Source organism: Pseudophryne corroboree, chromosome 4 (assembly GCF_028390025.1).
Source record: "Pseudophryne corroboree isolate aPseCor3 chromosome 4, aPseCor3.hap2, whole genome shotgun sequence".
Lineage (NCBI taxonomy): Eukaryota > Metazoa > Chordata > Amphibia > Anura > Myobatrachidae > Pseudophryne > Pseudophryne corroboree.
Window position 1 is genome coordinate 419,664,743 of NC_086447.1, and position 25,583 is coordinate 419,690,325.

The 25,583-nt window shown below is 42.6% G+C and overlaps 1 protein-coding gene across 4 annotated transcripts in view; it reads right to left on the minus strand.

Annotated features, from left to right (window-relative positions):
* COL12A1 (collagen type XII alpha 1 chain) overlaps positions 1-25,583 on the minus strand; it is a 248,292-nt gene that overhangs the window by 215,328 nt on the left and 7,381 nt on the right. Inside the window, exons 1-2 of one of the 4 annotated variants that reach the window (XM_063916821.1) lie at positions 5,417-5,630; positions 1,234-1,344 (exon numbers count right to left, since the gene is read on the minus strand). In XM_063916821.1, coding sequence (XP_063772891.1) covers positions 1,234-1,306 — 73 coding nt within the window. In that variant the 5' untranslated portion in view covers positions 1,307-1,344; positions 5,417-5,630. Of the gene's footprint in view, positions 1-1,233; positions 1,345-5,416; positions 5,632-25,583 lie in introns of those variants that run through there. The other 3 variants (XM_063916824.1, XM_063916823.1, XM_063916822.1) reach the window with 3 other exon arrangements.

Genomic DNA, 25,583 nt, shown 5'->3' on the forward strand with positions numbered 1-25,583 from the left:
ATCAGAGATGTGTGGGCAAGGTAGGCAGATAAGGCAGTGCCTCGTCAGTGCCTCACCTGTCATAGATCAGTATACTCCAGAGTTTTGACTATAGAAATTATTAGAATAATACAAAGAAGATATTTCTACTATCTTTTTTGTATTTTTCATCTCATTTTCATAGTCAGAACGCTGGAGTATACTGGAGTATGACAGGAAAGGCTCACTGAATAGTACATATATATATAAACAACAAATAACTTCGGCTACAACCACAAAAAAATGATCTTTAGCAATATTTGTAAAGTGAAGTGAAAAGCCAAGTAATGCATATACAGGATTTGAGTAAAATAATGTTTCTGGGTGTAACAAATACTGTATTTACTTGATATGCCTAATATAAAAAACAATATAATACGGTGAGACTTAAAATGCTTTTATAGCACTCAAACATCCACTCAAATGTATCGAAGTACCATATCTTAAGAATCCTCAATTGTTCAGTGATTATGTAATGACTGTCCCAGTTTTGTAGACTAAGTGGTTGAGAGAACTGGAGACAATGTTGAGAAATACCGGACTGCCAAATTATTATTTTGTTTGCTCTCATTAACTTGTAAATGCTTTAAAGACATGTTCTCCAACAAACAATTGAGAGGATTAGCAACTGTAAACTGCCTAGCTGACACTTAAATACATGTCCCATGATGTTCTGCACATGGTAAATGTAGTCCAGCACAGCTGGCAAGTTCAAGGTTGCATAGCAACAATTCCACAGAAACTAGTAATAATGTTGATATCAAAACAACATAAATGATATATAAAATACAGTTAAGGATATACATAGAACGCATGAAACATTTTGGAAAAAAAGGCAATAATAAATATGCACAATGCATAAATACACTGTTTCAAGCATTTATTAATATGTGGATGTTTCACACTGCACAAGTGCCAAGCAGGAGAGGTGTGCCAGCCAGCCCCGCAGGCTTTCATTTGGTAACTTCATGTTTACACAAGCTCCTTCTTCCAGAGCCTTGTATCTTCAAGAGTGGAGACAGCAGTTGCCAACTGCAATGACCTACAGTGAATTACTCCATGATTTTGTTTTTTGTGGGGGAAAAAATTGTTATTTGCATGAGACACAAGAGGACAAGGAGAAATGACGAACAGAAGAGGAAAGAGTAAATGAATTGGAAAAGAGATGTAGTAGAGAGATTTGACAGTCCTGTACCATACAAATGAATGGTTTACCTTCTGCCTCTATAGAAGATAAGAGCAGGACAGCACACAGTGCTGTCACTGCAGAGTAAAGCCGTATTTTCATTCCTCTGTCTTTTCCGGGTCACAACAACATTAATGGATCTGCAACCACAGAAGGAATAACATTTAAGAAGGATATAAGACGTTTCATTGTCTTTTTTTTCTTTCTTTGTTTTTTTATCGATTTAAAAAAAAATGTGTGCAATAATGTTATGTGGTAGCGTGCCGTGCAACATGCTAAAACTAATGCCAATAGAAGACAACCACAATTCTCCAGAGATCCAGAGCCTGTGGCAACTTGCTCTTCACAAGTCCTGAGCATGCTGTCTAATCATACACAGGTGATCAGCAACAGGATGGAAAAGGAGTGTGGTTATTCAGTTGTAAAGAAATGTTAACAGCTTTAGTGATGGTGACAGAGCACATTACTATCATATGTCTCCAGCCCTCCTTACAATGGATGGGTGATTGTAGGGAGCCATTAATTCACATGTTACTTATGCATGCTCCAAGGGTCTTTTCTTAACTATTAATGTTTTATGTATCAGTGATAATGTTACTATTAGTATTATACAATAAACAGATTAGTTGGAGTAAGTCATGTTTGCAGAATATCAGAGCTAGATATCTGTTTGGCTGCATATTTCTGCTTTGTCCCTGCGTTCCCTGAGAATATCCCGATATATTTGAATACATTTGAACAGGGGTGGTCTTCAGTTTGCCGGCTGTCGGGATCCCGGCGCACAGTATACCGGCGCCGGAATCCCGGCACCCGGCATACCGACACTTTTTCTCCCTCTTGGGGGTCCACGACCCCCCTGGAGGGAGAATAAATATTGTGGCGCACGTAGCGTGCCACTGTGCCCGCAGCGTGGCGAGTGCAGCGTGGCGAGCGCAGCAGGCATGCAAGGGGCTCATTTGCACTCACCACGCTGTGGGTATGCCGGCGGTCAGGATCCCGGTGCCGGTATGCATACCATACTACACCCTTTGAACAGAATCAGCCATGCTGTGATACGGTTATTACATGGGAATAGAGCTTGTGGGTCGTTATTTTGACTGATGGCATTTTGACTGCTCGGGATCCCGGCGTCACCATGGTGCCCGCCGGGATCCCGAGCGCCGGTCACATGACCGCATCCCATAACATACATAAGGCATTTCTTTAAAAAAAATAAAAATTAACAGTACTGGTCTGAAGATGATATATTGTTCTAGAGCAAATACATTATTTCTGGTAGCAGCAAGAAAAATATGAAAACAGTAAGTTTAGCAATAGCATTTATAAAGCATTGCAAATCATTTGCTGGAGTCAGGATAAGAGATAGTGATTCATTTGAATAATGGAAAAGTTGCCAATGTTGATTAGAAATTCCTTTCTCCTGCTAGCTACTTGAATGCAGCTCAGTAGCACAGGCTTAAAACCAATGATGTGGTTAAGGACCCTTTGGACCCTAAGAAAAGTGTAACGGTGATGTAATGCCCACAGGGGAGTCATGCTAGGAGTCTGTAATACCATGATCACTGCCACAGATGTTGCCTTACACAGACAGAGCTAGCAGGATTATGAGCCACAGTTTAGGTTTCCTATTCTAATCATTCAGCCAGACACAATAAGGGTATGTTAGGTAATGAGTGTAAAACCCATTAACAGGATAGTACAGGCATATGTCCCAAAGGCTCTTTTACACTACATTTACACTGTCTGGCATATCCTATGCATGAGCTGTTGTTAATATATCCTGCCCTGGCCATCCAGCTTCACACAAAACTCTGCCAATATTTCCAGCAATGAAAGCAGATTGCTTATTCTACTTTCTGAGTATAACATTCTCGTGCTCTTTCACTCTATGGAAATAAAAACAACCTCAAACACAAGAAGACATATATGGAGGTGCTATAATAGACACACAAAAATCCTGTTCATTTTAATGCAAAGTTTTAAATGCCAGAAATAAAACAAAGTCAATGCAAGAGCTCTAAGAAACATTCAGTATATGTCTAATGTAATTTATCAGTATTTGTAGTGTGCATTATTCATTGTAGTTTAGTATTCCCAGTATAACTAATTGAAAGATCGACTCTGTGCTACAGACTTCAGGCAAAGTATGCATTTCCTACACACAAGGACTGAATTTAAGCGATTAGTATTTCGTTAGCCCTGGCAAGGATGACATATCCACATTTTCTGCTGTAGAGTCAACTACTTAATAGTCTTTTCTAAAACTTGGAAATCAACTAGAACAGGTATCATATATCACAAGACATTTCTTTCCGACTAATGGCGACACCTAGCGGAGAGAAATATTATTACATGCTTTAAGAAATAAGATTGATGACTTTGCCTTATGCTAAAAAGTTTCCTTGCTTTTATACACGTTTTATAGAGGGGAAATGCCTTTTAAAAAGTATGGATTGGTAATACTTAAGGTTACTGGCTAAGAACATTGTCTAGTAATGTAAGAAGGTGAAAATACTCAGTTTTGCAATCAAAGTAAAACATTAAGTAGCGATGCCTGCGGGGCCATTGCTACTACTGTAGGTCTTCCCATCTATATACTGGCGAGAGCAACATGGCATTGCGTGTGTGCTATTAAGTGGCTATAGCAAGTGGTACAGTATATCATACCCAGCCAGGCCAGCCAGGGCATGCTGTGATCAGCCTTTCGCTAATACAGGTAATAATGCTTAGCTGCTATAAAATAGAGAAGAATAAAACACATGGCAGTGTACAGCAAAGTTATTACATATTATTTTCCCATCAGGTGCTGCAGTGTAATGACTATGAGTCTATGCATGAGGAATTCCAGACGGTGCGCTCTTTATTACAAGCTGAGCCTGCAATAAATCAAGAGGACTTTCCAAAGTTATCTTCCATATGATTTCTGGATTTTAACACCTCTGTTGCCATGGGGTCCTGCATGACAGATTACTGACTAATTATTACTAGTCACCCAGGTTGTCAACTCAGTGATTTAGGGGGACATGTACTAAGCAGTGGTAAAAGTGGAGAACTGAGCCAGTGGAGAAGTTGGGGAACCAATCAGCTGCTCTGTACATTTTTATAGTATGCAAATTATAAATGTTACGTCGATGCTGATTGGTTGCCATGGGCAACTTCTCCACTGGCTCACTTCTCCACATTTATCACTGCTTAGTACATGTCCCCCTAAAACCGGGATGCATACACGGAACTGCATATGCATTTTACAAGCTACCCCCTACCTCCTCTCTAGTGTGGTATACATGGCTATAGTAAATCATGCTTTCTTATAAAGGGTTAATGTTTTAGACATGGCTGTAGTAACTCATGCTTTCTTAAATAGTGTTAATGTTTTATACATGGCTATGATAAATCATGCTTTCTTATATAGTTATACATGGCTACAGTAAATCATGCTTCCTTAAATAGGGTTAATGTTTTATACATACTATAGTAAATCATGCTTCATATATAGGGTTAAACTTTTTTTTTTTTTTACATCTCTTTCACAAACGTAGAAAATGTACTCCAATGCACTCCAGTATTGTTACTAAGAACAACTCAGCGCATAATATAATATATTGCATTGCAGATCCTACTAGTACAATAGAGGTCATTTTACCGGACATTATCGTACAGGCATTATACCGGACAGTGGAACTACCATAGGCACCAGTACCTGATACACTGATCCGGGGTACCCAACTAGGACCAAAAAATGACATGAACAGACATAGAGTATATTGGGAAAGCTCCCACAGGGGGGGTTCCCATGCAAACGGCAAATACTGTATACATCATACAGACATGAAAAGATTGATTCAACCAGTAAGTAACAAAATAAATATAAATAGCATCCTAGAATTATTACAACAAAACAAGCATTTATCATTATAACAAAATAGTTTCACATAAACTACCAGCAAGAACACTGCTATATATATTGGATTAGAATTAGGAGTGTATGAAGCAATACAGAATTTGCATGTAGACAACAGATTTCTCCTCTGTGTGAGCTGCAGCAACTCCCCTGTGCAATGATGATATACTGAGTTACTAGTCTGTGATACATGTATCTGTCTCACAATGGGGATGACTGAGGAATTGCAAGTCAGAGTTTACAGGCAGGATAGCAGCACCTTAGTATTAATGTAACACTGGTTATAGGAGAGCACAAACTATCCAACCTACTATAGAAGGTGCTCCCTGGGCTCAGCTCTGCTGGTCCTTCCCGTGGATTGGATGAGACAATGGGATGCGCAGGGTCTCCTCCTGGTGGCTCCCGGAGATGCTCCTTCCTTAAGGTCTGTCTTCCTGCAAGTGGGAAGCGCCTCTCCCCAATCTGCTCCTTATGAGAGGGCTGTTCCCAAACCTCGCAAGCTCTTACGAAACAGCAGGGGAAGGTGGACTCCTGCCACGGGGTGATAGATGCAATGCTTCTGTATGGGGGATAGGATGGAGGTGGTGTGGAAGAAGGGAGGGTTGGAAAAAAAGGGGGGTGGGGGACTCTTGCTTTTTTGGAAAGTTCCACATACTTTTCAAAATTCTTTCTCCATGATTACTGTTCAAGCACTAGTGCCAGGGGGTCCTCTGTGTCTTCTCAGAGCCAGCAAGAGCAGCCACACTTGGAAGGAAGCTGAAAGCTCACTTAGGTTTCCCTGGCAAATTTACAAAGGGATTTCTCAAACTGAAATAACAATGAGGAAAAAGAGCTGCAGCTTTCAAATGCTATTTGTTTCAGGCAGGGAAAGAAAAAAAAACTATTAGGTTTACAAACTAATACTAGTGGGTGCTTTTGAAACATCTAGCAGGTTTTCCATGAAGTAACTGTCTGCCTATTCCACGCATTTGCTGTGGCTTGTAGGTTTATTTGGCAGAGTCTGAGAACATTTGTAGAACCAATAAAACTTAAATTGTTTGGAGATGCAATGATTTTCGCAGCCTACTTCTCAATGAGTTTTCACCGACCCAGAAACCTAGCATTCACTTCCTTCAGCTTACTGGCAGCGCAGAGAACGAGAGGCTCTGCTGCTGGTTCTAATGCTACATCGCAGGAGATAGGGGTCGCGTTAGACAGGGTTAGTGCACTTTTGGTACTCATTTGAGGAACTGCAACTTCCAGCATGCTGTGTCAGCGCTTAAAGAGAGTATATAACCTGGCTTGAAATGAATTCACTAATTGGTGCATGAAATATGATGTTTGTACAAGGGATGTGCACTACAGATTAATTTATTGCACTATCACATGCAACATAAGGTTTAAGGATACAGTAGGTGTAAATGATATACATTGGTATTTGAAACATCTTTCAGGAGCTGGCAGGATACGCTTCTTTTTGTTTGCACAGAACGTGATGCGCTACTACAGTAGGTGTCTATTTAAGGAGACTAATGGGTTACATATGAGCAGGGCAATGCAGAAAGAGCGTGTCATAATGGCAACACAAAGACAGAATGTGGCTCAAGTTAACAACCAAAATACTCCAGATTGACAGGAACTCCCCAGCCTATTTATCATTTATACTACACACATACTGTCCCAGTCCTTCCAGATGATGTTAGAGCTGTGACCACAGAAGTTTGGTTTAAATGGACACTGTTGAGAAGGAAATGACTTCACCGGCTGTTGATAAAACCATGATAACGTATACCCCACAGGAATGTGCATCTCCACTCAAGAAGGTTTGACCACACAAAAAGTTTTTCATGTGTATATACTGTTTATATAGATATTATGAAGGGCTTTTATTAACCAATTCATGAGCAATATTTACCTTTCTAGTAGTATTTAATATGCTCATTAGTATATGTTATATACTGTGGTTATAAGTAGTAGTAGTAGTAGCAGCAGCAGTGGTGGTAGTAGTAGCAGATGTAGCCCTAACAAGTAGGAGCACATTGAATGTACACACGGTGAGATTCGGACTTATCCGATTCTCACTGTGCGACGGGGGGCCGGGTCAGCACTTAGCCAGTATCGCAAGCACATAATGAGTGTGCTTGCGATCCTGGTTCTGTGCGATTTTGGCTAAGTGTCAATCCTGACTATCTCTTCTATAGAGATAGTCAGGATTGACTTGCCTGCACAGCCTATTTTTTCGGCCGATGCCGACCGCGCGGGGCCGGTTGTGAGAGAGGGGCGTACCTAACACTCACGTGAGGGACGGTCGATATCTTCATATAGCGGTTTCTTTCAAGGACATCGTTCCAAAGGGGTTATCATGGTGGTTAAATATCCAATGCTGGAATACTCGACCATATATGAAATGTGAACCAGAAGTACACAATGTGTAGTATATTCAAAAAACATGTGGTATCTTAGCCACTGTTTATAGGCGTACCTAATTTCAAAATTATCAGTATTTTTCTATGCTGGTAGTGAAACCATAGAATTCCTAAAAACACACCTGACTTACATAGAGACAGGTGTCTGGACGCCCATAACAGTATCTTTCATGAGATATGGGGTTCTCTATCACTCAGTGGCAGGTAGCCAAACTTAAAATAGTGAGGGAGGCATACCTAACACTCACGTGCAAAACGGTTAGTGTCCTCATATAGCGGTTTCTTTCAAGGACCTCGATCCAGGAGTAGTAAAAAGTAAAACTTATTCAAAGTACATAACATAAAAAACAGGCTGATCTTAGCGTAAGAGTCCGGCTCTGATGGAAGTGAGAACCGTCTTGGAACAGTAAGTGGCCAACTTAGGGGTTCCAAAAAAAAAATATTTATGACAAGGTCCTACCTTCCTTCAGAGTCCAATAGACAGGTCCGCTGTTGAAGAGCCCCCTCTAAGCCAACGCGTTTCGAGTCAGGAGACTCTTTTTCTGTGCACCCCTGTCCGAAGCAAGCGTCTCCATGGAAATGTGGGTAAGTCACGAGTACACACCCCCTGACTCGCAGCACGCCCACATGCATCATGTCCGCGTGCCCCCCGTGACGTGCGCGCGCATTCACAAATGCCCAGGCTGATTTGGAGCCCTAGTCCATCCCTGCCTTCAAGGATGTGATTGTTTTAGTATATGTGTCTCCATGGTCCTAATACACTTTATTTCATTTTGAGAATTTTAGAACTGTTGCGTGTGTTATTTAATGAATTAAGGGGGTCATTCAGAGATGATCGTTGACATGCGGGGGGACGCCCAGCACAGGGCTAGTCTGACGCATGTCAGCGGCGATGCCTTTGCACTTCAAGAGTAGCTCCTGACCAGCGCAACTTTAGCGTGCTGGCCGGGAGCTACTCATCACTCCACGGTCCGCAGCGGCTGCGTGTGACGTCACGCAGCCACTGCGGCCCGCCCCCATTCGGTCCGGCCACGCATGCGTTGGCTGGACCGCGCCCACAAAACGGCGGTCAAACGCGCCCCCCCCACCGCACAGCGGCCGCCTCTGCCTGTCAATCGGACAGAGGCGATCGCAGCCCTGCTATGGCATGCACTGGCGCACTACGGCACCGGCGTGTGCGCAGTGGGGACCCATTCGCTCGGCTGCAATAAAAAGCAGCAAGCGAATGGGTCAGAATGACCCCCTAAGTTTTACCAAGTCAATTTATAACACTAATAGCATGAATTAAAGTATGATAAATAAGTTGTGACATATTTAAACCTTTAAACACAGCCTAAAAATGTTAGACTGCAGAGTGGGAACAATTGCATAAGTTCTCTATAAGGCTGGGAACATACTTGCCAATGTATTGCTTGTACAGTCAATGGGGGTCATTCCGAGTTGATCGCTAGCTGAAAATGGTCGCTGTGCTGCGATTAAGTGAAAAAGCGGCAGTTCTGTGCATTCGTATGTGGCGCAGTGCGCATCTGTGATGTACTTTCACAACGGCTGATGTATTTTTACACAAGATCTAGCGAAGCTTTTCAGTCGCAATGGCAGCCGCAGAGTGATTGACACTCTGGGTGTCAACTGACCATTTTCAGGGAGTGGTGGAAAAAACGCAGGCATGCCAGGAAAAACGCAGGCGTGGTTGGGCGAATGCAGGGCGTGTTTGTGACGTCAAATCCGGAATTGAATGGTCGGAACTGATCGCAAGCGCTGAGTAGGTCTGGAGCTACTCCAAAACTGCACAATTTTTTTTTGTAGTCGCTCTGCGATCCTTTCGATCGCACTTCTGCTAAGCTAAAATACACTCCCGGTGGTTTAGCGTTTGCACGGCTGCTAAAAACTGCTAGCGAGTGAACAACTTGGAATGATCCCCAATGAACAATGAATTGGCTAGACCAGTGGTTCCCAAACTTTTCTTAAATCAGAGCACCCTAGAGTATCAGCATTTTTTTCTTGGCAGCCATAGGATACATTTTGAAAAATCTATAAACTGTGCCTACGGTACTTGTCATCCTTAGGGTCAGTTATGTGGTGGTGGACAGGGTTACTTCTGATTGCCCACATGTTTTTGATGATTAGCAGCCACTAGAACTGGTTTTGTCTATCACTTTGACCATAAACAATTTTATTTGGTTCTGGACCACCAACCCGAGGCACCCCTGCAAGAGCCTCGCAGCACCCCAGGGTGCCTAGGCACACAGTTTGGGAACCACTGGGCTAGACCATTGGCACAGCTGATATGTCTGTGAACAAAGTTGGTACATCTGCCTGTGTGTATGCGTGACCCACCAAATGACCTATATGCCAGCTGCAGGAAGCGGCAACTATGATGTCACTACTTCTTCCTGTAGCCGGGCATGTCAGGCAGTGGACTGGCAAGTGTGCATGCACAATTCATTTGTGCAAAACAGTTACCAAATCATTGGTCAGACAGCTGGCTGATCCATTGTTAAGGTGTGCACCAATCTGTAGTGCGCTGTTTAGGTATTAGTTGATAAAACTGCATTAATAGTGGATCTGTGTGAATGAGCACTGAAGGATTTCTCAAGTTATCAGTTTGGTATATAAAGCTGGATTTCCAACAAAAGCAAATATATAGCAGTTTTTCGTTTTTTAATATATCTGTGTATGTTATCCATAGTTTCATTAATAAATCTTAGCCAAATTTTTCTGAATGCTTATGAATACTACTGTTTGTCTGTTTGAATTATCTTTGTTATTGTTTTATCTCCCCAGCTAACCCTGAAACAAGAACAGATGTGTCTTTGGGACATAAACAAGTACACTCCCATGTATAACATAAGCACATTACCAAATACAGGTGACAACCAGAAGAGAACACATGTAACAGACACCCAGAGGCCATTGCGTGCTGTCTTTCCATGCACATAAATCACACCCTTTAGGTACAGACACAACTATCTTTTAAAAATCATACTCCAGGGCATATTATACATAAAGTTGAATGATTTAATGCTAGAGCTTTAAACCAAATCAACTGAATCGCTGAGTTCAATTAATTAAACACTTAAAGTCACAGACACATTAATTTCTAAATATTTGTAATGTGAGTTAGTAATATATTTCCTTCATGTACCATTCTTCCAAGTTATTGCTAAAAATCTGGAGCATAAATCAAGCTATTCACATTAGACTGTCAAATACATGTGATGTGAAGAGCTGGGGTGAAAGGTTAAATACTGCACATCCAAACAATTATATATGTTCAACACATTGTAGGAAGCTGGGATATTCTAACTGCTACTCATGTACGTTCCATGTGTCAATATGTTACATTTGTAAAGTACTTTTTTATTCATGGTGGGGGGCTTTACATTTGCATTATGCAGTAATCAAAACATGCTAATTGCCTAGATAATTTATGGATAACACTTTGGTTTTGCACTGGTGTACTTGGATGGCCTGTCTAGTACATGTAACCCCCTGCCTCCTAATTCTTTGGCAGTGCTACCGCAATCTAAAAGCGCACCTACAGTAGGAGCAAAGAGAGGCATAAACCTCTCTGCGGAGGACTGTTACATGCAAGCACCACATCCTACTACTTTACAATCATCCATTTGATTAAAACAGATGTTTTCCTAAAATACTGTGTCACATGGATCTCAGGGATTACCTACTGGCTCCAGAGTACTCCACTCCCAATGGGTACCTACATTTGGGCTTCATTCTGGCTCTGGGGTCCAAGGCATTCCTCTCTTGGTAGGTCCCAGAGATCTGGTCATCTGTTTTATTATTACCTTTTATTTATATGGTGCCACAAGGGTTCCATAGCGCTGTACATAGTGAAAGAACAAGTGCTTAGATTCTTGATGGGTTATGGGTGATCATATAGAGTTTGGTTAATGCTGGGGCTGGTGGCTTAGCAGGAGGGAATGAAGGCTTGACTTAAGAGATATGTTTTGAGGGCAATTTAAAAAAGCTGGGAGGCTGGGTTAGTGTCTGATGGGGTGAGGGAGGGCATACCAGTGGATGAAAGCAACATAGGAGAAATCCCAGAGGAATGCATTGGAGATTGCGATGGGTGTGGTTCATTAGGTCGACATGAGTTAGGTCGACATACATTGGGTCGACCACATTTGGTTGACATGCATTAGGTCAACATGACCACTAGGTCGATATGGTCATTAGGTCGACATGGAAAAAGGTCGACATGAGGGTTTTTTTTTACTTTTTTTGGTGTCATTTTCTTTGAAAAGTGGCAGGGAACCCCAATTAGTGCACCGTAACCCCTCGCATGGCTCGCTTTGCTCGCCATGCTTCGGGCAAGGTGCCTCACTCGCCTACCGCTGCACTCGGCACAGGTTACAATTCCCAGTTGTAGTCCACGTGGATCATTAAGTATGAAAAAGATAAAAAAATGGAAAAAATTGTGAAAAACTCATGTCGACTTTTTTCCATGTCGACCTAGTGATCATGTCGACCAAACGTGGTCGACCCAATGTTTGTCAACCTAACTCATGCCGACCTAATGATCGCCATCCGATTGTGATAAGGGAGTCGGATACAATGCAGTCATTGGTAGAATAAAGTGGATGGGAGACACTGTGTGTGGAATTGTAGGGAGGGGAAACATAGAATTTGCCAGATAAGAACCATTTGGCCCACTTGGTTTGGGGCTTTGAAAGTAACAGGTATACGTAAATTTTATTCTGAGTGGGACAGAGACCTGGTGTAGTGATTGGCAATACAGTCAACAGAGATGGAGTGGTGAGAAAGGAAAATAAGATGGGCATTAGACTTAAGGAAACTGGGGGAAGAGGCGGGTGATAATAAATAAAAATATTTTCCTTTGTTCTTCTGCCCTAATAGTGGGAACACATATGACATTTAATATCATGTTGTCCACCTACTTTAAATTGTACGTGTCATCCTTGTACCCCCCATCGTCGAACCTGCTGATCAACCCTTTACCTTATCTCATTTCAGTACTATCATCCTGCAAAATGAACTATCCTTTATGTCCTATTCTGCAGGAGAACATGCACTAGCGCACTTAGGGCCTAATTTAAGGTTGATTGCAAAACCATGTGCACTGCAGGGGGGGCAGATATAACATTTGCAGAGAGAGTTAGATTTGGGTGGGTTATATTGTTTCTGTGCAGGGTAAATACTGTACTGGCTACTTTATTTTTACACTGCAATTTAGATTTCAGTTTGAACACACTCCACCCAAATCTAACTCTCTCTGCACATGTTATATCTGCCCCACCTGCAGTGCACATGCTTTTGCCCATTAGAGGAAAATGAGTTTTACAATCAACCCTGGATTTGGCCCTTATTCTATACTGTGCTTGGTAAATTCCTACTCAATCCAGCTCCTTCCCTCTGCCTATGAAAAGGACAACAATGCTACAGATGGATAGCCTTATATATGATCAGACAATTTTAGATTAGCCACAACAAATATGCATTGTCAAAAAAATTTTTCCATCAAGCGATCTACAACAGAGCTGATTGGAGAAATACTGAAATAAGAATTACAACTACAAATATAATGATTAGGATACTGCATTATAATAATTTGGATAATACATATCTTCTGATTCCATCTGTAATATTTGCTACAAGGATGCAGCATTGGCATTTATTATATGTGACATAACATACATACAAAGTGCACATATCAGTAGCCAACATCAGAGAGGGATCTAGTGTAGAAGATGATACTGCTGACTGTGCTGCTGAACTCTTTATATACATTTATAACCATGTTTATTTGTACCTAGAGATGAGCGCCGGAAATTTTTCGGGTTTTGTGTTTTGGTTTTGGGTTCGGTTCCGCGGCCGTGTTTTGGGTTCGACCGCGTTTTGGCAAAACCTCACCGAATTTTTTTTGTCGGATTCGGGTGTGTTTTGGATTCGGGTGTTTTTTTCAAAAAACCCTAAAAAACAGCTTAAATCATAGAATTTGGGGGTAATTTTGATCCCAAAGTATTATTAACCTCAAAAAACATAATTTACACTCATTTTCAGCCTATTCTGAACACATCACACCTCACAATATTATTTTTAGTCCTAAAATTTGCACCGAGGTCGCTGTGTGAGTAAGATAAGCGACCCTAGTGGCCGACACAAACACCGGGCCCATCTAGGAGTGGCACTGCAGTGTCACGCAGGATGTCCCTTCCAAAAAACCCTCCCCAAACAGCACATGACGCAAAGAAAAAAAGAGGCGCAATGAGGTAGCTGACTGTGTGAGTAAGATTAGCGACCCTAGTGGCCGACACAAACACCGGGCACATCTAGGAGTGGCACTGCAGTGTCACGCAGGATGTCCCTTCCAAAAAACCCTCCCCAAACAGCACATGACGCAAAGAAAAAAAGAGGCGCAATGAGGTAGCTGTGTGAGTAAGATTAGCGACCCTAGTGGCCGACACAAACACCGGGCCCATCTAGGAGTGGCACTGCAGTGTCACGCAGGATGTCCCTTCCAAAAAACCCTCCCCAATCAGCACATGATGCAAAGAAAAAGAAAAGAAAAAAGAGGTGCAAGATGGAATTATCCTTGGGCCCTCCCACCCACCCTTATGTTGTATAAACAAAACAGGACATGCACACTTTAACCAACCCATCATTTCAGTGACAGGGTCTGCCACACGACTGTGACTGATATGACGGGTTGGTTTGGACCCCCCCCCAAAAAAGAAGCAATTAATCTCTCCTTGCACAAACTGGCTCTACAGAGGCAAGATGTCCACCTCATCTTCACCCTCCGATATATCACCGTGTACATCCCCCTCCTCACAGATTATCAATTCGTCCCCACTGGAATCCACCATCTCAGCTCCCTGTGTACTTTGTGGAGGCAATTGCTGCTGGTCAATGTCTCCGTGGAGGAATTGATTATAATTCATTTTAATGAACATCATCTTCTCCACATTTTCTGGATGTAACCTCGTACGCCGATTGCTGACAAGGTGAGCGGCGGCACTAAACACTCTTTCGGAGTACACACTTGTGGGAGGGCAACTTAGGTAGAATAAAGCCAGTTTGTGCAAGGGCCTCCAAATTGCCTCTTTTTCCTGCCAGTATAAGTACGGACTGTGTGACGTGCCTACTTGGATGCGGTCACTCATATAATCCTCCACCATTCTATCAATGTTGAGAGAATCATATGCAGTGACAGTAGACGACATGTCCGTAATCGTTGTCAGGTCCTTCAGTCCGGACCAGATGTCAGCATCAGCAGTCGCTCCAGACTGCCCTGCATCACCGCCAGCGGGTGGGCTCGGAATTCTGAGCCTTTTCCTCGCACCCCCAGTTGCGGGAGAATGTGAAGGAGGAGATGTTGACAGGTCGCGTTCCGCTTGACTTGACAATTTTGTCACCAGCAGGTCTTTCAACCCCAGCAGACCTGTGTCTGCCGGAAAGAGAGATCCAAGGTAGGCTTTAAATCTAGGATCGAGCACGGTGGCAAAAATGTAGTGCTCTGATTTCAACAGATTGACCACCCGTGAATCCTTGTTAAGCGAATTAAGGGCTGCATCCACAAGTCCCACATGCCTAGCGGAATCGCTCCGTGTTAGCTCCTTCTTCAATGCCTCCAGCTTCTTCTGCAAAAGCCTGATGAGGGGAATGACCTGACTCAGGCTGGCAGTGTCTGAACTGACTTCACGTGTGGCAAGTTCAAAGGGCATCAGAACCTTGCACAACGTTGAAATCATTCTCCACTGCACTTGAGACAGGTGCATTCCATCTCCTATATCGTGCTCAATTGTATAGGCTTGAATGGCCTTTTGCTGCTCCTCCAACCTCTGAAGCATATAGAGGGTTGAATTCCACCTCGTTACCACTTCTTGCTTCAGATGATGGCAGGGCAGGTTCAGTAGTTTTTGGTGGTGCTCCAGTCTTCTGTACGTGGTGCCTGTACGCCGAAAGTGTCCCGCAATTTTTCTGGCCACCGACAGCATCTCTTGCACGCCCCTGTCGTTTTTTAAAAAATTCTGCACCACCAAATTCAAGGTATGTGCAAAACATGGGACGTGCTGGAATTTGCCCATATTTAATGCACACACAATATTGCTGGCGTTGTCCGATGCCACAAATCCACAGGAGAGTCCAATTGGGGTAAGCCATTCCGCGATGATCTTCCTCAGTTGCCGTAAGAGGTTTTCAGCTGTGTGCGTATTCTGGAAAGCGGTGATACAAAGCGTAGCCTGCCTAGGAAAGAGTTGGCGTTTGCGAGATGCTGCTACTGGTGCCGCCGCTGCTGTTCTTGCGGCGGGAGTCCATACATCTACCCAGTGGGCTGTCACAGTCATATAGTCCTGACCCTGCCCTGCTCCACTTGTCCACATGTCCGTGGTTAAGTGGACATTGGGTACAACTGCATTTTTTAGGACACTGGTGAGTCTTTTTCTGACGTCCGTGTACATTCTCGATATCGCCTGCCTAGAGAAGTGGAACCTAGATGGTATTTGGTAACGGGGGCACACTGCCTCAATAAATTGTCTAGTTCCCTGTGAACTAACGGCGGATACCGGACGCACGTCTAACACCAACATAGTTGTCAAGGACTCAGTTATCCGCTTTGCAGTAGGATGACTGCTGTGATATTTCATCTTCCTCGCAAAGGACTGTTGAACAGTCAATTGCTTACTGGAAGTAGTACAAGTGGGCTTACGACTTCCCCTCTGGGATGACCATCGACTCCCAGCGGCAACAACAGCAGCGCCAGCAGCAGTAGGCGTTACACGCAAGGATGCATCGGAGGAATCCCAGGCAGGAGAGGACTCGTCAGACTTGCCAGTGACATGGCCTGCAGGACTATTGGCATTCCTGGGGAAGGAGGAAATTGACACTGAGGGAGTTGGTGGGGTGGTTTGCGTGAGCTTGGTTACAAGAGGAAGGGATTTACTGGTCAGTGGACTGCTTCCGCTGTCACCCAAAGTTTTTGAACTTGTCACTGACTTATTATGAATGCGCTGCAGGTGACGTATAAGGGAGGATGTTCCGAGGTGGTTAACGTCCTTACCCCTACTTATTACAGCTTGACAAAGGGAACACACGGCTTGACACCTGTTGTCCGCATTTCTGGTGAAATACCTCCACACCGAAGAGCTGATTTTTTTGGTATTTTCACCTGGCATGTCAACGGCCATATTCCTCCCACGGACAACAGGTGTCTCCCCGGGTGCCTGACTTAAACAAACCACCTCACCATCAGAATCCTCCTGGTCAATTTCCTCCCCAGCGCCAGCAACACCCATATCCTCCTCATCCTGGTGTACTTCAACACTGACATCTTCAATCTGACTATCAGGAACTGGACTGCGGGTGCTCCTTCCAGCACTTGCAGGGGGCATGCAAATAGTGGAAGGCGCATGCTCTTCACGTCCAGTGTTGGGAAGGTCAGGCATCGCAAACGACACAATTGGACTCTCCTTGTGGATTTGGGATTTCAAAGAACGCACAGTTCTTTGCGGTGCTTTTGCCAGCTTGAGTCTTTTCAGTTTTCTAGCGAGAGGCTGAGTGCTTCCATCCTCATGTGAAGCTGAACCACTAGCCATGAACATAGGCCAGGGCCTCAGCCGTTCCTTGCCACTCCGTGTGGTAAATGGCATATTGGCAAGTTTACGCTTCTCCTCCGACAATTTTATTTTAGGTTTTGGAGTCCTTTTTTTTCTGATATTTGGTGTTTTGGATTTGACATGCTCTGTACTATGACATTGGGCATCGGCCTTGGCAGACGACGTTGCTGGCATTTCATCGTCTCGGCCATGACTAGTGGCAGCAGCTTCAGCACGAGGTGGAAGTGGATCTTGATCTTTCCCTAATTTTGGAACCTCAACTTTTTTGTTCTCCATATTTTATAGGCAGAACTAAAAGGCACCTCAGGTAAACAATGGAGATGGATGGATTGGATACTAGTATACAATTATGGACGGACTGCCACGGTTAGGTGGTATAAAAAAACCACGGTTAGGTGGTATATATTATAATAATAATACAATTATGGATGGACGGACTGCCTGCCGACTGCCGACACAGAGGTAGCCACAGCCGTGAACTACCGCACTGTACACTGGTTGATAAAGAGATAGTAGTATACTCGTAACAACTAGTATGACACTATGACGACGGTATAAAGAATGAAAAAAAAACCACGGTTAGGTGGTATATATTATAATAATAATACAATTATGGATGGACGGACTGCCTGCCGACTGCCGACACAGAGGTAGCCACAGCCGTGAACTACCGCACTGTACACTGGTTGATAAAGAGATAGTAGTATACTCGTAACAACTAGTATGACACTATGACGACGGTATAAAGAATGAAAAAAAAACCACGGTTAGGTGGTATATATTATAATAATAATACAATTATGGATGGACGGACTGCCTGCCGACTGCCGACACAGAGGTAGCCACAGCCGTGAACTACCGCACTGTACACTGGTTGATAAAGAGATAGTAGTATACTCGTAACAACTAGTATGACACTATGACGACGGTATAAAGAATGAAAAAAAAACCACGGTTAGGTGGTATATATTATAATAATAATACAATTATGGATGGACGGACTGCCTGCCGACTGCCGACACAGAGGTAGCCACAGCCGTGAACTACCGCACTGTACACTGGTTGATAAAGAGATAGTAGTATACTCGTAACAACTAGTATGACACTATGACGGTATAAAGAATGAAAAAAAAACCACGGTTAGGTGGTATATATTATAATAATAATACAATTATGGATGGACGGACTGCCTGCCGACTGCCGACACAGAGGTAGCCACAGCCGTGAACTACCGCACTGTACACTGGTTGATAAAGAGATAGTAGTATACTCGTAACAACTAGTATGACACTATGACGACGGTATAAAGAAAGAAAAAAAAATACCACGGTTAGGTGGTATATATTGTAATACAATTATGGATGGACGGACTGCCTGCCGAGTTCCGACTGCCGACACAGAGGTAGCCACAGCCGTGAACTACCGCACTGTACTGTGTCTGCTGCTAATATAGACTGGTTGATAAAGAGATAGTATACAATACATACAACAATATACTACTATACTGGTGGTCAGGCACTGGTCACCACTAGTCACACTGGCAGTGGCACTCCTGCAGCAAAAGTGTGCACTGTTTAATTTTAAATTAATATAATATTATGTACTCCTGGGGGCTCCTGCTATAACAACCTGCAGTGCTCCCCAGTCTCCCCCACAATTATTATAAGCTTTGCCTTTTATACATTGATGTGCAGCACACTGGGCTGAGCTGAGTGCACACAGACTGAGTCACACTGTGTGACTGGCTGCTGCTGTGTATCGTTTTTTTTCAGGCAGAGAACGGATATAGCAGAGAACGGATATATTATATTAAAATAAATAAAAGTTAACTAACAACAACTGCACTGGTCACTGTGGTAAACTCTGTCTGACTCTGCACAATCTCTCTCTCTCTTCTAATCTAATTTCTAATGGAGAGGACGCCAGCCACGTCCTCTCCCTATCAATCTCAATGCACGTGTGAAAATGGCGGCGACGCGCGGCTCCTTATATAGAATCCGAGTCTCGCGAGAATCCGACAGCGTCATGATGACGTTCGGGCGCGCTCGGGTTAACCGAGCAAGGCGGGAGGATCCGAGTCTGCTCGGACCCGTGAAAAAAACATGAAGTTCGTGCGGGTTCGGATTCAGAGAAACCGAACCCGCTCATCTCTATTTGTACCTGTATTTTCATTTAGAATAGAATATTGACCTTCACAGATTATACATTATGATCTGGTCATGGTCGAACTAACCTAGGGATGAAGGGTTACAGTATTTCCAAATATGGGTCCCAATGTGTATGATAGAACCCTCAGACTGGTAGCTTGCAGTATACTGTAATGAGAAATGAAAGTAGAAAATGGCCCAGAATTAATATGAGTGATGGATGTTTTGGTGACGATCACGCATGAAACAAGTATTTGGAGTGGTGCTCATTGGTCTAGCACTGCACATATGGATTTACAACAGTTTTAATATGACACTGTTAATATAAATCCAGAAGTCAGGCTTAAAGTAACACTTTCATTACAAATGAATTAAGCAGATAACCCCCCAACATGGTCAGGACCATATAAACCACTGCTGGACTGCTCTGGTTACCTATAGTTATACCTAGTGGTGTTGCTGCAAGAAGAGACATCAGTTACTTGGAAAGCAACGTCTGAAGTATGTCACAGAGGAACATCTGTGTATTCATTTGAAGTATAGTACAAGGTAAAACGGGAGTAAGTACAGATTATTAGACTGCAAATATAAACCTGTGGCAGAAAGTAATTTTCATTGATAAAGGTCAAAGAGAACTGCACAGAAGACAACATCATAGTCATTGCTCTTCACATCTTGTACACATAGTAAATGCAATTGCCTACCTAGTAGCTGAGAAAAGTGATGTGGTCAGATGAATCATCTTCTCTACAAATGGATTAGTGTATATGTGGTACCAGCATAAACAACCCTACAGCCCCGAGTACATATTTCATACAATGCAGTATACTGGTGGTTCTGTTTTGTTGTGGGGTGCATTCTCCGAGAAGGAGTTTGGTGCAGGGGGGGATTTGTGGATCAGGCTGCCCCTAGGCACATTATTGGCATCACCACCAACCCCCATCATGCCACTGCTCCCTTCTTTTCGGAGCTAGTCCGGATGCCTCGACATCTCCAAAGCAACACCAACCTCACCGCACTACCAGCTTCTGGACCACAATTTGCTGACCATTGTTCCACTCCCGATTGAAAAATAAGATATAAAAAAAAAGTCGTAATGACAAAAGAAAGTGCCTATAGGCATCTGCCAAGTGGGAAATCCACCACTGGTTGTGTGCAGTCATTCATTTAGAAAGCAAGGTCAATGCTAATCGTTCCTTAGTGATACTGAGTGATCAAATTCTTCCCATGATTAACCATTATTTATATAGTGCCATTTTATTACACAGCATTCTACCAACAATCCTAAATTATTCACATTTCCTGCCCCAAAAACACAGACAATAGGATGCAATCTGACAGAAACCAATTACCTCCTATTATGTGTTATGGACAAGGTAAATTAGGTCACACTGGCCACTCTCAGTGGCCCATTACCCTGCTTAATACCTTTATATATATATTTTCATTATTTATGTAGCTTGTTCACAGTCTGTAGTAGCTACCTTGTGTCTGTTATGCATTGAATGACAAAATCTATGTAGCTGGTTCTAGTATAAACAGTTTATGTACCTCTCTGACATGAAGGATCCCCATGTAGATTTTTAGTACATGGAGATGGATGAGTAGAGGGTTGTTATCCCTTTCAGGGGGTTATGTTGAAATGTGGCATTCATGGTATAGGCTGGTGGTAGCTGTTTTCATTATGTTTGTATTATATGCTTCAAATGCATTATGCTTAGAAAATACCAAAAACACAAACTCTCTTGCTGGGTGAGTCTGGTTTAATTCCTGCCCTCCCTGTCACACACTACAAAGACATGTCAGGTTTTGTATATTGCAGATGATTTGAAGATGCAGATCAAGCTTGTTGGGTTTTGTAAACTGCATGCTGAGAATTTTGTGAAAAAATGTAGAACGATCAATATTTGTACCAACATATTTCTCCAAAATATATATACTAAAAGCTTTAAGAGAAGAAATTAAAACAAAGATCTTAGCTAAACTGGTCAAAATACTACACAATCTATTGTTGCAGAATTTCCAAATGTAGCATAGTTGTGCCAAGGAAGTCCAATATTTGCACTTCCCTCATTGTCTTCAATGATCTTAAATATATTGATGGCTGTGATCCCTAATACAAAGGTACATGCTTTTTTTAATAATGAGTAAGTTCTTGAGTCTGCTGTAGAACATCTACATTGGTAGTGTAAGAGTGCCACCTAGTGTTGATTTGGCAGCGTCTGGGATGTGCAGTGCAGTGCAGTAATTAGCTGAACATTTGACACATAAAACATTAGTCAGTGATTCTCAAACTGTGTGCTGTGGCACCCTGAGGTGCCTCAGGACACTTGCAGGGGTGCCTTGGGTTGGTGGTCCAGGACCAATTAAAATTATTTATGGTCAATGTAATAGGCAAAACTAGTGCTGGTAGCTGCCATTCATAAACTATGTGGACAAACAGGAGCAAATCTCATCCCTCATCACACAACTGACCCTAAGGATGACATATAAACACAATTTACTTAATTTAATATTTCTATCTAAATTTCTCAATAACAAACTTTTGGCCTAGGGGTGCCGTGAAAAATATCTGATACTCTAGGGTGCCGTGATTCCAAAAAGTTTGAGAACCACTGCACTAAGTAGATAGCCTCAGCTTACTTTTAAATGTAATAGTTTGCAGCAATGTTGCAGGTTTTTCTACATATTAGGGCAGATGTATTAACCTGGAGAAGGCAAAAGGAACCAGTGATAAGTGCAAGGTGAAAGACACCAGCCAACCAGCTCCAATATGTAAATTAACAGTTAGGATCTGATTGGCTGGTTCCTTTATCACCTTACACTTATCACTGGTTTATCACTCCCTTATGCCTTCTCCAGGTTAATACATCTGCCCCATTATTTTCTGTGGCACTTAGGTGTAAATTTACTAAGATGGGAGTTCTATTTAAGAGGGGATGTTGCCCATAGCAACCAATCAGATTTTACTTCTCATTTATCTAGCACCTTCTAGAAGATATTACCTGGAATCTGATTTGTTGCTATAGGCAACATCCCATATTAAATATAACTCCCATCTTAGTAAATGTACCCCTTAGTACAGTGGTTTCCAAACTTTTTTGAATCACAGCACCCTAGAATATCAGAATTTTTTTCACGGCACCCCTAGGCCAAAAATTTCTTATTGAGAAATTAAGAAAGAAATATTACATTAAGTAGATCACGTTTATATGTCATCCTTAGGGTCAGTTGTGTGGTGAGGGACAAGATTTGCTTCTGTTTGGCCACATATTTTATGACTGGCAGCCACCAGCACTGGTTTTGCCTATAATATTGACCATGAATAATTTGAATTGGTCCTGATCCACCAAACCAGGGCACCCCTGCAAGTGTCCCGAGGCACCCCAGGGAGCCACAGCACACAGTTTGGGAACCTCTGACTTAGTATTTAGAAGTAAGCAGCAGAGTTAACTTTAATAGTAAACAAACAGTAAGTTATAAGATGAAAAAAAAAAGCTACAGTTAACCGCTATAAACATACTGTATATAGTATTTAATTAGGTTTATACTTTACAAGTATTTTTTACCAAATTCCCTTATGTCCCAATAACATACCTCCCAACATGACCCTCTCCAGGAGGGACAAAATACTCTGCTCCTGGACTATCCTCTTAATGTATGATTGCCTGTTTTGAACAAGTTATTGGATAAGAAAGGTGTTTCACCCCAGGTGATGGCAATCATATACAGTATTAAGACGGAGGTCCAGGAGCAGGGCATTCTGTCCCTCCTGGAGAGGGTCATGTTGGGAGGTTTGCCAATGGACCCAACACAATACTGTTATAGCATACCAAGCAAACCTCCCAACATGACCCATTCCAGGAGGGACAAAATTTTCTGCTGCTGGACTTCCCTCTTAATGTATGATTGTCGTCACCTGTGTTGAAATAGGTCACTGATGAGAAAGGTGTTTCAACACAGGTGATGACAATCATAAATTAAGAGGGAAGTCTAGCAGCAGAGCATTGTGTCCCTCCTGGAATGTGTCATGTAGGGAAGTATGGGAATATACAGTTTTACCATACATACAAAGTTATAGCTCATTTGTCCAAGTCCATCTAAACATCATTGTGCCCAGAGGGAGGAACTGTCTCTTACACATAAAACTATCTAAAATCTACATGCAAGAGTGAGAGCTGGCACTGGTAACACACCAAGACACATCATAAAAAATATGATTAACATACATAGTTAATAAAGTGCCACTCTATAAATAAAAACAAATAAGAATATTAATATCTTGGCATGAAAACATATATTTATTTAACCCTTAAAACAAACAATCTGCTACATATACAACAAAAATGACAAAGGCCCTATCTGTGTGGAGTTTATAGGGCCTCCCACATTTGTATTGGTTTCCGCGACACTAATGAATTACACAGGTTCTGTGGCTGGCTGACTTCAAGCCTGCGTTTCATCTGGTTTTAATCAGCCACAGAACCTGTGTAATTCATCAGTGTCCCGGTTAGAAAGGATGGGATGCCCCGGAACGCCTTCCTCCTGTCAATCTTCTTGCGGTCTTTGTATGCGGCGTCACTGCCCGGCGACAGCCATCGCCGGGCAATGACGCGCCTGCGAAGTTCCGACCCGTTCGCAGCGCTGCAATGAACCGCAGCGTGCGAATGGGTCGGAATGACCCCCAAAGTACTCTGTTTTTGGACATCCTTCTTAAAGTATGACTGCAATCACCTGTGTTGAACTACTGTACTTAATTGATAAGAAAGGCGTTTCACCACAGGTGATGGCAATCATACATTAGGAGGGATATCCAGGAACAGAGCATGTTGTCCCTCCTGGAATGGATCATGTTGGGTGGTATGTTATAGAGAAGGAATAAGATTTGCAAAAATTCTAATGAAAAGATGTTAAGCAATTTATCAGACCTTACAATGTTGACCCATGTAGTTACCATAAAGCAGGGGTTCCCAACCACAGTACTCAAGGCTCACTACCAGTCCCTGTTTTAAGGCTGGCTATACTTGAGCACAGGTGACTTAATTAGTACCTCAGTTATTTTTATTTAACCATCTGTGCTCAAGTCTGGATATAAATAAAACCTAGACTGTTAGTGTGCCTTGAGGACCGTGGTTGGGAAACATTGCCAATAAGGGTACCTGTTTCCTATGCACACCAGACTTCACAGAGTATTGAAGCACAAAAGCAGCAGACAAGGACAGTAGATGAACACTTAACAAAATATCATGATGACGTAAAATGTGGAAAATCCTTTGTTTCTGGAAGAAATGGTATGCTGACATTTTACAAATATAGGTCTAAATACTGTATAAATGTAGTGTACAAATAAATGGAAAGACCTAGGTAAAAGACTGAAAGCAGGGGCTTCCAGATTGATGCGGCACGAGATAATCAAGCAAATAACATCCCAGCATGATTAGACTCATGTTCTGTAGAATCATATTGAACTGTCCTTGTTACATAAAATTTATGTAACCAGTGACCTCTGTGGCTGAAAGAAAGGTGACTGATGGGCTGCATTTGACAGGAGCTTCACTGACCCAGACAGCTCGGCTTTGATGCAGAGTCCAGTTGCAGAGCATACCGTACCTTTTTTACACTGCACATGTGCTAAAACCAAGCATATGCAAGTATGGGCAATGCAAAGTTGTATATATACATACAGTATGTAGCCATGCTCATCTTACTGCAATGCTGCATGGTGCAACACCGCTTGCTGCATGGCGTGTCAGGCTGTGACTATGTGCAGCTGATAATCACTTCACTAATTCCTTTAGGACGAACAGTCGCAGCCTGGATGTCACGCATCAAGTCGTGTTGAAGCATGCTGCATCGAAGTAAGATGAGCATGCCTACATCTGTATTTCAGTCACATCTCCATTTGTAGGCAGAATTGGACTGAAATTGGTCATTCTCATACAGGCTAAGGGGGGCATGTACTAAGCAGTAATAAAAGTGAAGAAGTGAGCCAGTGGAGAAGTTGCCCATGGCATTGACATAATATTTATAGTTTGCATACTATAAAAGTATACAGAGCAGCTGATTATTTGCCAAGGGCAACTTCTCCACTGGCTCTCTTCTCCACTTTTATCACTGCTTAGTACATGTCCACCTAAGTTCAGCAAGGGCATGTTGGTGAAATTGTGAGCTATGCAGAGTTGAATATATGAATAAATATACTCAAAAATATCCAAGGGGGCACTTCAATATAAGTATTGTCCAGTGGTTTAGTCCACTTTTAAATTGTCCATTTCTTATCCCTTCTTTTCCATGATGGTTCGAGGTAATAAATAAGGGCTACTATCC